Raw genomic sequence first — 12026 nt, 5'->3', positions numbered from 1 at the left:
GTAAGTATATGAGGTAATAGCACCAGGAGTCCCAGAACTTGTCATGGATGTGATGATTTGGTCCCAAACTTGCAAAATGCAACTATTGAGTCACACAACTTGCAGCCAATGTGCAAGTTTGGTCCCAGCCAATCAGAGCTCGACAAGTGGAGCCTAGTCAGCACAGCCGTCAGCCCAGCGCCTTTTGCATTTACCCCCCTGGACTTTGCACCGCCCCAGTTGGTGTCGTTGGAGACCTTACACGACGCGCCACGGCCACCATGCCCGCCGCCGGCCCCCTCGAGGCTGTGCGGCGTGCCGGAGGTCTGGGGCGGGGGCGCGCCGGCGAGGCCCGTTGTGTTGACTGCGGAGCCGCGGCCCAGCGAGATGTTGGCGGCGTGCAGGCCGACGGAGCCGGCGACCAGCTCGGCGCGCTCGCCGACCGCGATACTCCCGGAGACGTTGAACACGAGGCTGCGGCAGCCGGGGACCCGGCAGGCGATCCTCACCCCAGCGCGTACCTCCACGCTGCCGGCCCCGTGCGCGCAGACGTCGCCGGACAGGGTGGTGGTGCTGGAGGCGATGACGCAGACGGCGTCGAAGGACCCGGCCCCGCCCAGCTCCTCGCAGGTCCGCGTGCTCGCCGCGCGCTCCCGGCACGGCAGCTCCGCCTCCGGGTCCTCCGCGCCGCCGCCGCGGACCCCGTAAGGGAGCCGCGCGAGGCTGTCCTCGGGCCGCAGCGCCAGCGCCGACGCAGAGACGCGGTGGCCCCCGCTCCCGCCACCGCCCCCAATCAGACCGGCCGCCGCGAGCAGCACGGCCCAGCAGGCGAGGCGCCTCGCCGCGGAGCGCTCCGGGCCCCGAATCATGGCTCAGCAGCGCATTCTAGGCGGGGAGAAGCGGTCCGAGCGAGCACCGGAGCGGCGGCGGCGGCGGGAGACGGATCTCGGGGGAGCGAGAGCGGGGTGGATCTGCAAACCCTAGCGGCGGCCGCGCGCGCGAGGATGGGGAGGGGGAGGGGGTGCGGACGGCGACGAAGGAGAGCGTGCTGCTCGGCGAGGCGGGGGCGGGGGGGAGCGCGTGCGCGTGGAGTGGAGTGGAGTGGAGCAGCAGAATATCCCAGGCAGCTGTAGTGCGGGTTGATTAGTGCAAAGTCCAGGGGGGTAAATGCAAAAGGCGCTGGGCTGACGGCTGTGCTGACTAGGCTCCACTTGTCGAGCTCTGATTGGCTGGGACCAAACTTGCACATTGGCTGCAACTTGTGTGACTCAATAGTTGCATTTTGTAAATTTGGGACCAAATCATCACATCCATGACAAGTTCAGGGACTCCTCGTGCTATTACCTCTAAGTATATTAACCGAAAGAGAAAAGAAAAAGGCGATTTTCTGGTATGGCCCAGACGTGCGAAATATTCCCCGCTGGCACGGCCCGGCCGCGTAGACAGCGGGGCATTCTCCCTCTCCCTCCCCTCCCCTCCAGTCCGTCCTTGCCCAACTTTCCAGTGCGGCACCGGCCTCTCCCTCCTTTACATCTCATTCCCACCGTCACCGGCCACCACCCCCGCCGCTCCCACGCCCTCGCACCGCACCTATATCTCGCCCTCCTCCTTCCCCCCTCTTCCCACCCACCATTCGCCTGCGCTCTCCGCTGCCTCCCGCCGCCGCCTCCCCCCGGTCTTCTCGCTTCAGGTGAGCGTCTGTCTGCCCTCCCTCAAGTCCCGGACCGCCTTCTAGTGCTGTTTTTTTATCCCCTTTCGCTACCGAAGCGTGTTGGAGATCGAGATGTCGTTGGGGGTGGTAGCTTAGCCGCGTCGTGACTGCGGCCTGCGGGCGTGCGTTTCGGCTCGTGTTTTTCTGTCGGATGTTGGATCCGACCGGTGGGATCAAGGGTTGCACGGCAGATGCTGATGCTTCGGGATCCATTGCCAGTCTTGTTCGTTGGGGTGTCGAGGGAGCAGTCTTTCAGTAGATCTGTTGGTAGCCGTGTGCTGCGCTACCAGGGGTGCGAAGTTGGGCGTACTGTTTTTTCTCAGAAAATTGCAGATCCGGCCGGGAATTTCACATGTTCGAAGTCGGTTTGCTCGTAGTTCTCGCGAAATTGTCTAGACGGTTCATCTGTAACGGCTAGTGGAAAAATCTGAGTATTTGTTTTGTACTTTGCGTTTATGTTTATGTGTGCGTGTGTATGTCGTGGTGGTAGTGGACTAGTGGTGGTGGTGTGTGTGTGATACTGTGATTGGCGGATGTTATCTCGTTCCTCCACGTGAAAATAGTTTATGGAGTAGTAGTTCACAAAAGAAAACAAGTAGTTCGATGGTGTCATTGTGTGACATGGCATCTTAAAATTGGTAAAAGTAACATGTTTTGCAACTGAAATTCCCTAGTCATAGGAGTCAGTTTTTTTAACAAAAAGGGAGAAAAAGAGCATGGATGTAGTTCACGACCATATGCCTTGCCTTAAGGTTGTCCTGCCTCGTCAGAAAATGACCAATGCTTTGTATCAACCAGTCAGACAAATCATAAATTGTGCAGTATCTATTGCAGTCGTTTTAGCCACCAATGCATGTAACAAAATTGATTGAAAAATGGGATATCGCTTATCGGAAACTTATCGGTCGACCCATGATAAGGGGTAAATCGGCCAGTTTATCGGCATATCGGCCGATTTATCGGCATATCGGCTGATTTATCGGTCAGTTTATCTTATCGGTCAGACACCGGTAAGCGATAAATCAGCCGATTTATCAGAATATGGGAAGATATCTTGAACAGTATGAAAATACACATGTATCAGTAACATGCGTTAACCTACTAGGCTACTACCTAAGAGGTCAGATCTGATTGGTCTGCTGGTGCTTCAGAGTTCAGACAAGCATTTTGTTAGGAATTTGAATTTTCTTGAATGATGTATACTGTTGGAATCATGGAGTTGATATGTGTTATTCTAATATAATACTAGCGCAAAAAATATAATATAATACTAGCGCCTTTTGATGTACAACTAAATACTCTTGTTTGAATAATCTCTATCATTTCAGTCAGTAACCTAAGTAACTGCTGTAAATGTATCTCGGTGTTCTTTTTTCCAATTATCAGTGAAATGTATTTGGCTATATTAACTGGTTAATACTCAAGAGAAATATATTGCTGTCCTTGTAACTCATGTTCGCGTAGGAAGAACAACTCTTCTTTCTTTGTATCGTCAGTTTAATCTGTATTAGTTGGCAGTTTTTCAAGGCCCTGTTTGAATAAGCTGTTTTATTATATGCAGATCAGTTAAAGTAAATGGCTGACGCGGAGGACATTCAGCCCCTTGTCTGCGACAATGGAACTGGAATGGTCAAGGTAATTGTGATTACTTGGTCACACTCTATAACATAATTTCTTATTAGGGGCTGTCATGTTTTGATCCTGAAATTAATTAAGGGCTAATTGTTTTCATCTTTCATAGGCTGGCTTTGCCGGAGACGATGCTCCACGTGCCGTTTTCCCTAGTATTGTTGGCCGCCCACGCCACACTGGTGTTATGGTAGGGATGGGGCAGAAGGATGCTTATGTTGGTGATGAGGCCCAATCCAAGAGGGGTATCCTGACTTTGAAGTACCCCATTGAGCACGGAATTGTAAGCAACTGGGATGACATGGAGAAGATTTGGCATCACACCTTCTACAATGAGCTCCGTGTAGCACCTGAAGAGCACCCTGTTCTTCTTACAGAGGCTCCTCTTAACCCTAAGGCCAACAGGGAGAAGATGACACAGATCATGTTTGAGACATTCAGTGTTCCTGCCATGTATGTCGCTATTCAAGCCGTCCTTTCTCTATATGCTAGTGGGCGTACCACTGGTAAGTGAACAAAGAACAACTGTATTTATGTGCATATTCTCTTTTCCTGCTGTGTTATCTTCATCGAGTAGCAACTAACTGGATTTATGCTCTGTGATTGTTGATCATTGCAATTTGTTTTGGTCAATAGGTATTGTCTTGGATTCTGGAGATGGTGTCAGTCACACAGTCCCAATCTATGAGGGTTATGCCCTTCCACACGCTATTCTACGTCTTGATCTTGCCGGTAGGGATCTCACCGATTCCCTCATGAAGATCCTGACTGAGAGGGGTTACTCTTTCACAACCACTGCCGAGCGGGAAATTGTGCGTGACATCAAGGAGAAGCTTGCATATGTTGCCCTCGACTACGAGCAGGAGCTTGAGACCGCGAAGAGTAGCTCATCAGTTGAGAAGAGCTATGAGCTGCCTGATGGTCAAGTGATCACCATAGGCGCAGAGCGCTTCAGATGCCCAGAGGTCCTCTTCCAGCCTTCCATCATCGGCATGGAAGCTCCTGGCATCCACGAGACGACCTACAATTCCATCATGAAGTGCGATGTGGATATCAGGAAGGACCTGTACGGTAACATTGTCCTCAGTGGTGGGTCTACCATGTTCCCTGGCATCGCCGACCGTATGAGCAAGGAGATCACAGCGCTTGCCCCAAGCAGCATGAAGATCAAGGTCGTCGCTCCACCGGAGAGGAAGTACAGTGTCTGGATTGGAGGGTCTATCCTTGCATCTCTGAGCACATTCCAGCAGGTAACGGCGAATTTTGCCCCAATGGTTGTTGTTCTTGACTCGTTCTACCATTTGAAAGTTTCTGACATGTCCATTTCTTGTGCAGATGTGGATCTCCAGGGCAGAGTACGAAGAATCTGGCCCAGCCATCGTCCACAGGAAGTGCTTCTAGACAGTTGTCGTCAGACCTATTCTCAATGCATACCCTTGTCTAGTAGCATTATTAGGTGGTGGTTTTGTTGGACAAATGTTGGGCCGATGGCCCTCGTCTATGGGTGTATCTACTCTATTATGTGTGTAGTCTGATTTGATGGATTTATTATTGGATTCTACAACTTCATCGCTGTTTCAACTGGTTACTCGCTTGCCGCTGCTTCTGCCTGGGCAAACTTTACTGTTTGATCTTTCTATGTATGGCTCTGCTTGGCAATGACCCGTTCTGCGTCCCACATCGATCAGGCTTTGGCCAGCTGCTGGGAGCTTGGTGTAGTTTGCTTGCGACAACGATCCTTCTTTTTGTTGAGTATAATCACACTTTTTGCTGGAGGGAGGTTGAGCATATGCTACTACTTTTCCCAACTGAACCGAGCACCGTATCGTCAAAGCGAAGCCAGGGAGTAGTTATTGCACCCGCGCCGCGGTACAGAAGACAGCAGGTCCAGCAACGGCCAACTCCCGCACGGACGCTTTTCTTTTATGCAGGTTGCAACAATGTTTTTTTTTGAATGTTGGTAGTTGATCTACCAAATTCATTGATCAGGGAGAAAGAGCGCCGAAGAAGGCAAAGACATCAAAGAAACGATGCCATCAAAAGAAAAAAAAAGATGTACAAAAGGGTCCTCAACCCGGGTCAAAAGGAATTCCAGCAGCTCCTACCATGTTCCACATAGTGATTTCGTCCTTCAGCCGCTGCACGAAGGTGCGCATGTCCATCCGTAAGTCCTGAAAAATCCGTCGGTTGTGCTCACGCCATATCTCCCAGGAGACTAGATGCATCAAAGATAAAACTCCTTTCCTCTTATCAGATGCGGCTTTACTCCAGCAAGATGTCATCCATTCCTTGATGTTGGTGGTGGCCACCCAACTATCAGTCTGCATGGAAGGCAGACTTGCGAGCCCAGCCAGTGTATCCCAAGCGCCGCGCGACCAAGGGCATTCAACAAGCAAGTGATATGCTGTCTCAAGGCTGCGTTCACAAAGCGGGCAAAAGTAGTTATTATCCCATCCACGTCTTTGGAGCAGGTCAGCCGTAGGTATGCGTCCGAGGGTAGCCGTCCACAGAAAGAAACGACAGTTGCCCGGCGCCCAGCCGGCCCAAAGCAGCTTGGCCGCCTCCGGTGGAACCGAGCCCATGAACTGGATATGGTATGCGGACCTAGCAGAGTATGTTTGATCAGCTGTGAACCTCCATGCAATCTGATCAGGCCCGTTGCCGGTCAGTTGAACTGAGTCGAGGAGGGAGGCAAGACGGGCCAACTCATCTACCATCCCGTCCGTGAGCCCGTGCGCGAGGTCCTTCAGCCAGCGTTCATCATGCATGGAGTCCCTTACTGAGCGATTTTTCCTAATGGCAATCTCATATAGGCTTGGAGCGATAACCTTGGGACATTGACCCTGCAGCCAACGGTCATGCCAGAAGCGGGCAAGCCGGCCGTCGCCAACCGTGATAATAGTGGCCATGGAGAAAAGGGCCCGGTCCTGTTTGTCACAAGGCAGATCCAGCCCGACCCAAGGTCGCGGCGGCTGCTGCCATGACATCCAGAGCCAGCGCAAACGCAACGCTCGACCAAAATTTTCAAGGTCGAAGACCCCCAGGCCGCCCAAGTGCTTCGGCCGCGTCAACAACTGCCAGCTGACTCTGCACTTCCCTCCCTTGCACTCAGCCTCCCCGCTCTAGAGCCAAGCCCGACAGAGCTGGACGACGCGTTTCCGGATCCATGGCGGCAGCTTGTGCACAGTCATTAGGTATACTGCCAATGCTAGGACGGTAGACTTAAGGAGCACTAATCTTCCACTTTTCGCCATCATGGCACCCTTCCAATTGGCTGTCTTGTCTCCAAATTTAGATAACCACGGTTCAAGATCCACCTTTCTCAGAGCATGCAGTGAAAGTGGCATTCCGAGATAGGTGCATGGGAATTGTTTCACCGGAATTCCTAGCGGTTGCAATATATGGCTGAGGTCCAAGTTACCGCAGCGGATGGGCATGGCCGCGCTCTTGAGCGTGTTTGTGTGCAGCCCTGTAGCATTACCAAAGAAGCTCAACAACATCATGATCATACTTGCGTCGGTCGCGGACGGTGTCATGAAGAGGGCCACATCGTCAGCGTAGAAGGAGCAGCGCATGATATGCCGCCGGCCGGGAAGCTTCGCCAGTAGGCCAGCCTCCGTGGCCAGGTTCATAATGCGTTGAAGCGGATCCATCGCCAGCACAAATAGGAATGGGGAGATGGGGTCTCCCTGCCTGAGCCCCTTCCGATGTAATATTGGCTCTGAAAAAGCCCCGTTTATTAGGACACGCGAGGAGGAGGTGCGAAGAAGCATGGCGATCCACTCCCTCCATCTGTCACTGAAACCCCTCGCTTTGAGCATGTCCAGAATATATGTCCAGGAAACCGAATCGAAGGCTTTAGCAAGGTCAAGCTTCAGTAGAATCGTTGCTTTTTTCTTCTTGTGGAAGGAGCGCGCCACGTTTTGGACATACAAAAAGTTTTCTTGGATGCTTCTATGCTTAATGAAAGCAGCTTGACACGGATCAACTAACAGATTTAGTTTTGGAGCGAGCCGCCGAGCCAAGATTTTTGTGAATATCTTGATTAGGCTGTGGACTAATGAAATAGGCCTGAAGTCTTGAAGGGAGTCAGCACCTAGCTTCTTGGGCAGTAGTACAATCAACGCTTTGTTGATTATTGCTAGGCCGGTACTGTCCATGTGGTATAACTGGTTGATGGCCGCAAGCAGGTCATGTTTAATTGTGTCCCAGCAGGTCCGGAAGAAGCCTCCAGAAAAACCATCCGGGCCCGGCGCTTTGTCGGTCGGAATATCGTCAATTGCCGCCTTAACTTCTTCCATGCTAAACTCCACGTCAATGTCATGCAGGTCCACCTGCTCAAGCTCAAGCTCGTCCCAGTCAAAGGCGGCAGTGGGAGTCTGCATTTGTCCAAAAATGTCCGTGAAATACGAATGTGCCAACTGTGTCATTGCATCAGGCGAGGTAACAGGCCCTTGCGCCCCATGCAAGACATGGATTGTGTTCCTCTTGTGCTGAGCATTGGCTTTTCGATGAAAGAATTTTGTGTTGGCATCCCCGGCCTTAAGCCATAAGACCCTGCTGCGTTGCCTTCTCTTGATCTTAAGTAGCACAACCAACCCCAATGTCCTAGACTTAAGTTTGGTACGCAGCTCGCGCTCATCTTCAGTGAGTTGGCGGGACTCCTGAGCAGTTTCTAGTTGAAAGATCAACTCCGTGGCAATCCCAAGTTGCCGTTGCAAGTCGCCCACATGCACCCTGCTCCAGTTCCTAAGCGCTTTGCTTGTGCGCCAAAGCTTGGCATTCAGGCGAGCGATTGGGCATCTGCTGCCTGTGCCCTCCATCCAAGCTGGTTGCACCACCTCGTTGAAGCCGGCAATGAACTGCCAGTAGCTCTTGAAACGGAACGGACGGTTGATGGAAAGGATGCCGTCATTAACAAGCATCAAGGGGCAATGATCTGAAATAGTTGAGGCTTGCGGTAGCAATTTTGCAGCTGGGAAAAGAAGCTCCCAGTCTACGTTACAAAAAGCTCTGTCCAGGCGAACTAGCGTCGGCACTTGCTGCTCATTACTCCATGTGTATTTGCGGCCAATTAGCGGAATTTCGCGCAGGCTTGATCGATTAAGCGTACGACGGAACCGGTTCATCCAACGCCTACAAATCCGGTCGTTGTTCTTGTCCTGCGGGTCTTTTATGAGGTTGAAATCCCCGATAATCATCCATGGACCCAGCATTGAGTTGTGTATGAGCGCCAGTTCAGAGAGGAAGGCGGGCTTGCGCGGCTCATCATGCGGGCCATAAACTATGGTTAAGGACCAGTGGTCCCCCCGTCCACCGGCATGAAGCGAGCCATGATGGAAAACTCCCTAGTCACAACTAAGCTAGCAGTGAACCGATCGGACCTCCAGCAGAGGAGGATGCCACCCTGGTGCCGTTCGCATCCAGGGCGGCATGCATGTCAAACCGCGGCCTAGCAATCTCACTACGGTCGGCGGGCGAGAAGGACGAAAGCTTCGACTCCTGAATGCAAACAATTGAGCAAGAGGAGCGGTCCAGGAACGCGCGGATCGTCGCGCGACGGGCAGGGTCGTTTAATCCCCGAACATTCCAACTAATCAGGGAGATTTGTTCACTCATAGTACACAATTGAAACTACTAAAGGGACCTCCAGGGCAACAGAGCACCCCAAGGCCATAGTACATAGTTCAGGCAAGTTAAACCATGCAGCCGAGCGGCGCACACAAAGCAACAGACACAGACACGCTAACAGGACACCAATCATGGGAAACACTAAGGCTGTGGTGAGCATAGTACGAGGCGCATCAAGCGCGAGGCGCAACAGGAGCCCTCCCCGAGAGCTCCTCCAGGATGGCCTGCAACTCCTCATCAGGAAGCCGAAGCTGCGCTGATGAGGACAGCCCCGCGATCTCCGTGAGCTTGCTCACGTTCTCCGGGGACATGGGCGCACGGAAGAACTCGATGTAGGCCAGGAGTGTGTCGTCGGAGAACTCCTCCACCTTCTTGATGATGCCAAGCTTGACGCAGATGGCCGCCTGAGTGCGCCTCGAAGTGGAGAAATTGGAGCACAACTTGAGGAGACGGGTGCTCTGACGGGTGCCCTTGCCAATTCTCAGAAGCTTCTGACGTAGGGACGGCCTTTGTGTTCCAGCAGCCAGAGCTGGAGGGGAGCCAAGAACAGAGTCTGAGAGAAGAGATGCAATCTTGCTAACAAAGGCTCGCTGCTCATCCACTTGTAGATCGGCCACTTTTGCCGTGATTGCAGCCACCAAGCCAGGCCCTGAGAGGTTGGCCTCTGCCAAGGCGCGCCTAGCCCTTTGCTCTTCTGGAGACTGTACCGGGGCGCACCAAAATTCAGCGTCAATGTCCTGCAGCTGGACCCCCTGGCCCAAACTTCCAGCACCGGGAATGCATTGAGCCCCTGGCCCAAAAAGTATCTCAGGCCCAGCCGCTTGAGAGAATCAGTCCATCGCCTCACTGGGAAGCACATGCTGCAGTAGATTACTGCCATGGTCCGGCCAGTGCGCTTGCGGTCCATACCCCAAGGGAGGCGGCAGAGGAGGCAAGGAGTATGGGTCGGACGCTGCTCCATGCAGCGGTGACGCAAAGCTGTCTGGTGCAGCAGCAAAGAAGGACGCACCCCCGGCAGCCTGTGTTGTATCATCCAGCAGAGAGTGGTATGGCCAAGCTGCATTCTGGTTGAAGCAGAACAAGGACCGCTGCCGAGCAGGGGAGTACAGCTGCATCATGCCAAAGGTGGGGTTGCTGAAGTTGACCATGTCAACACCTCCCCACTCTTGTGGCACACCCTGCGAGGAGAGCGCTCTAGCAGAAAGTTCTGCAGGAGGCAGATCACTGGGCTGTACCTCCACCGGCAGATTTGCATCATCATGTCCCACGGCAACCCTTTCAACAGCCACGCTCATGGCCTTGCTAACATCATCCCCCATCCTTACAGACTGCTCCATCAGCAACTCATTGCTAGCATCATTTGGCTTGTCCTGACTGTCGGCCTGGCTCCCCAACCTTTCAGGCTGCTCCGTCTGCACCCCTTGACCTTGCACCTCCTGCATCACGGGCTGCACCATCTGCATCTCTTCAGGCTGCGCCACTTGCACCTCCTCCAGAGCAGGAGTGACGAGGATCGTGACAGCCGGTCGGCTGTCAAGTCCCCTCTGCAGGACCGTCGGGGCGGCAGCGCCAACCGGGCATGCGCCGGCGGCGGTGCTCGTGTGCCGCCGATGGCGCCGAGACTCCGGCTCCCTGCTCGCAGTGTCACGACACAAGGCCTGCTCGCGCATGTTCTGGAAGAAGCGCTTGCGCGCCCCTCCACGCGTCCCACGGTGCCGACTGCTACCTCCTCCACCCCCCTCATCGTCATCGCTCCGGCGCCCAGCAAGATGATTGGAGTAAGAGCCCCCGGACCTGGCCCTGTCCTCTCCATCCTTGGTGCCGAACCTCCACTTGCCCTTGAATCTGTACGTGCGCGGCCACTTCGCGCGCTCGCCGCGCCCTGGGGAGATCGGCGTGTAGTCTTTGACAACATCCAGATGGATCAGCACCGGAAACGCCGGCCCTTCTTTGCCCTCCTCCGCGGGCGTGCCTTCAGGCAGAAATTCCCTTGGGCGAACGACGTCGGGCCGCTGCAGCACGGTGAAGTCAGATGCGTGCGGGATCTTGTCCGGGTGCCAAGTCCAGAGCCAGGCGAAGAGCGCCGAGCAGTTAGCCTTGGTGGTTGATTGGCGCTCGATCAGGTCCAGGTCACAGTCCTTGCCGAGGACCTCCTTGACACTCTCCCAGTCCCAAGCGGTCAGCGGCAGCCTCTCGATGGCCACCCGACAGTAGTAGCGCCAGATGCGGTTGGTGCCAGGTGGTGGAAGCCATGGCCGAAACTTGAACTGCACTCCGGCCACCTCAATGCCCCGCTGCTCAAGGGCCATGTCTCTCTGGGCAGGCTCGAACGTGGTGAGGAGGAAGTCTTCGGGGAAGAACGGCGCGACGACGATGTCGCTCGGCGGGAAGCGAAAATCCCGCTCCACCGCCCGCGCCACCATGTCGGCAGAGATGCCAAAGCAGTGCTCGACCGCCATCAGGACGAGCGCGGATGAACGCAGTCGGTGGGCCTCCGCCTCCATGACCGGAGTGCTGACCACCTTGCAGCTGGAACTCGCTGGCCTTCGCGACGCCTCACCCGGAATATAGGCCATGGGCACCGCAGCTGGCGCCCCACGGCGCACCACGGCAGTCGTTGGAGGAGGCACCAGAGGCGCGCGCACGACGGCAGCGAACGAACCACCGGCCGGAGAAGCAGCGGACGAGGTAGGCTGTGAGGGAACTGGTGCGCCCTTGCTCTTCAGGCGCTCAGGGCAGCCGCGCTCGAGATGGCCCGACCGCTTGCAGGAGTAGCAAGCTATAGGATCACGACATTCAAAGGACTTGTGTCTTGAGCCCAGGCAGCAGTAGCACGCATCGCCAAAGCGCCTCTTGAATGCCTCCGCAGCTGCAGAGGACGCAGGGCGATAATGGCGCGGATCTTTTTGGATACCGGGCGACCTCACGTGCCTGACGCCGCATCAGTTTCTGGGTGTGCCGAGAGGAGACCGTAGTCCACCCCGATGCATCCCCACCCCCATTTGGTGCCACAACAGGGGGTGGAGGCGAGGAGTAAATTGCCAGAGCAGCCGAAGAGGTCGCAGTGCCCGCCGCA

General features: G+C 54.6%; 1 protein-coding gene across 1 annotated transcript; it reads left to right on the top strand.

The window, feature by feature from the left end:
• Positions 1–1409: 1409 nt before the first annotated feature.
• Positions 1410–4888, top strand: LOC123048645 (actin-2). Its single transcript, XM_044471703.1, has 5 exons — positions 1410–1669; positions 3252–3325; positions 3432–3825; positions 3956–4569; positions 4655–4888. The coding sequence occupies exons 2-5, from the start codon at positions 3266–3268 to the stop codon at positions 4718–4720; spliced, it is 1134 nt and encodes a 377-aa protein (XP_044327638.1). The 5' UTR covers positions 1410–1669; positions 3252–3265; the 3' UTR covers positions 4721–4888.
• Positions 4889–12026: the final 7138 nt, after the last annotated feature.

This window comes from Triticum aestivum, chromosome 1A, assembly GCF_018294505.1.
Source record: "Triticum aestivum cultivar Chinese Spring chromosome 1A, IWGSC CS RefSeq v2.1, whole genome shotgun sequence".
Lineage (NCBI taxonomy): Eukaryota > Viridiplantae > Streptophyta > Magnoliopsida > Poales > Poaceae > Triticum > Triticum aestivum.
This window is presented reverse-complemented; position numbering and strand designations above follow the sequence as displayed.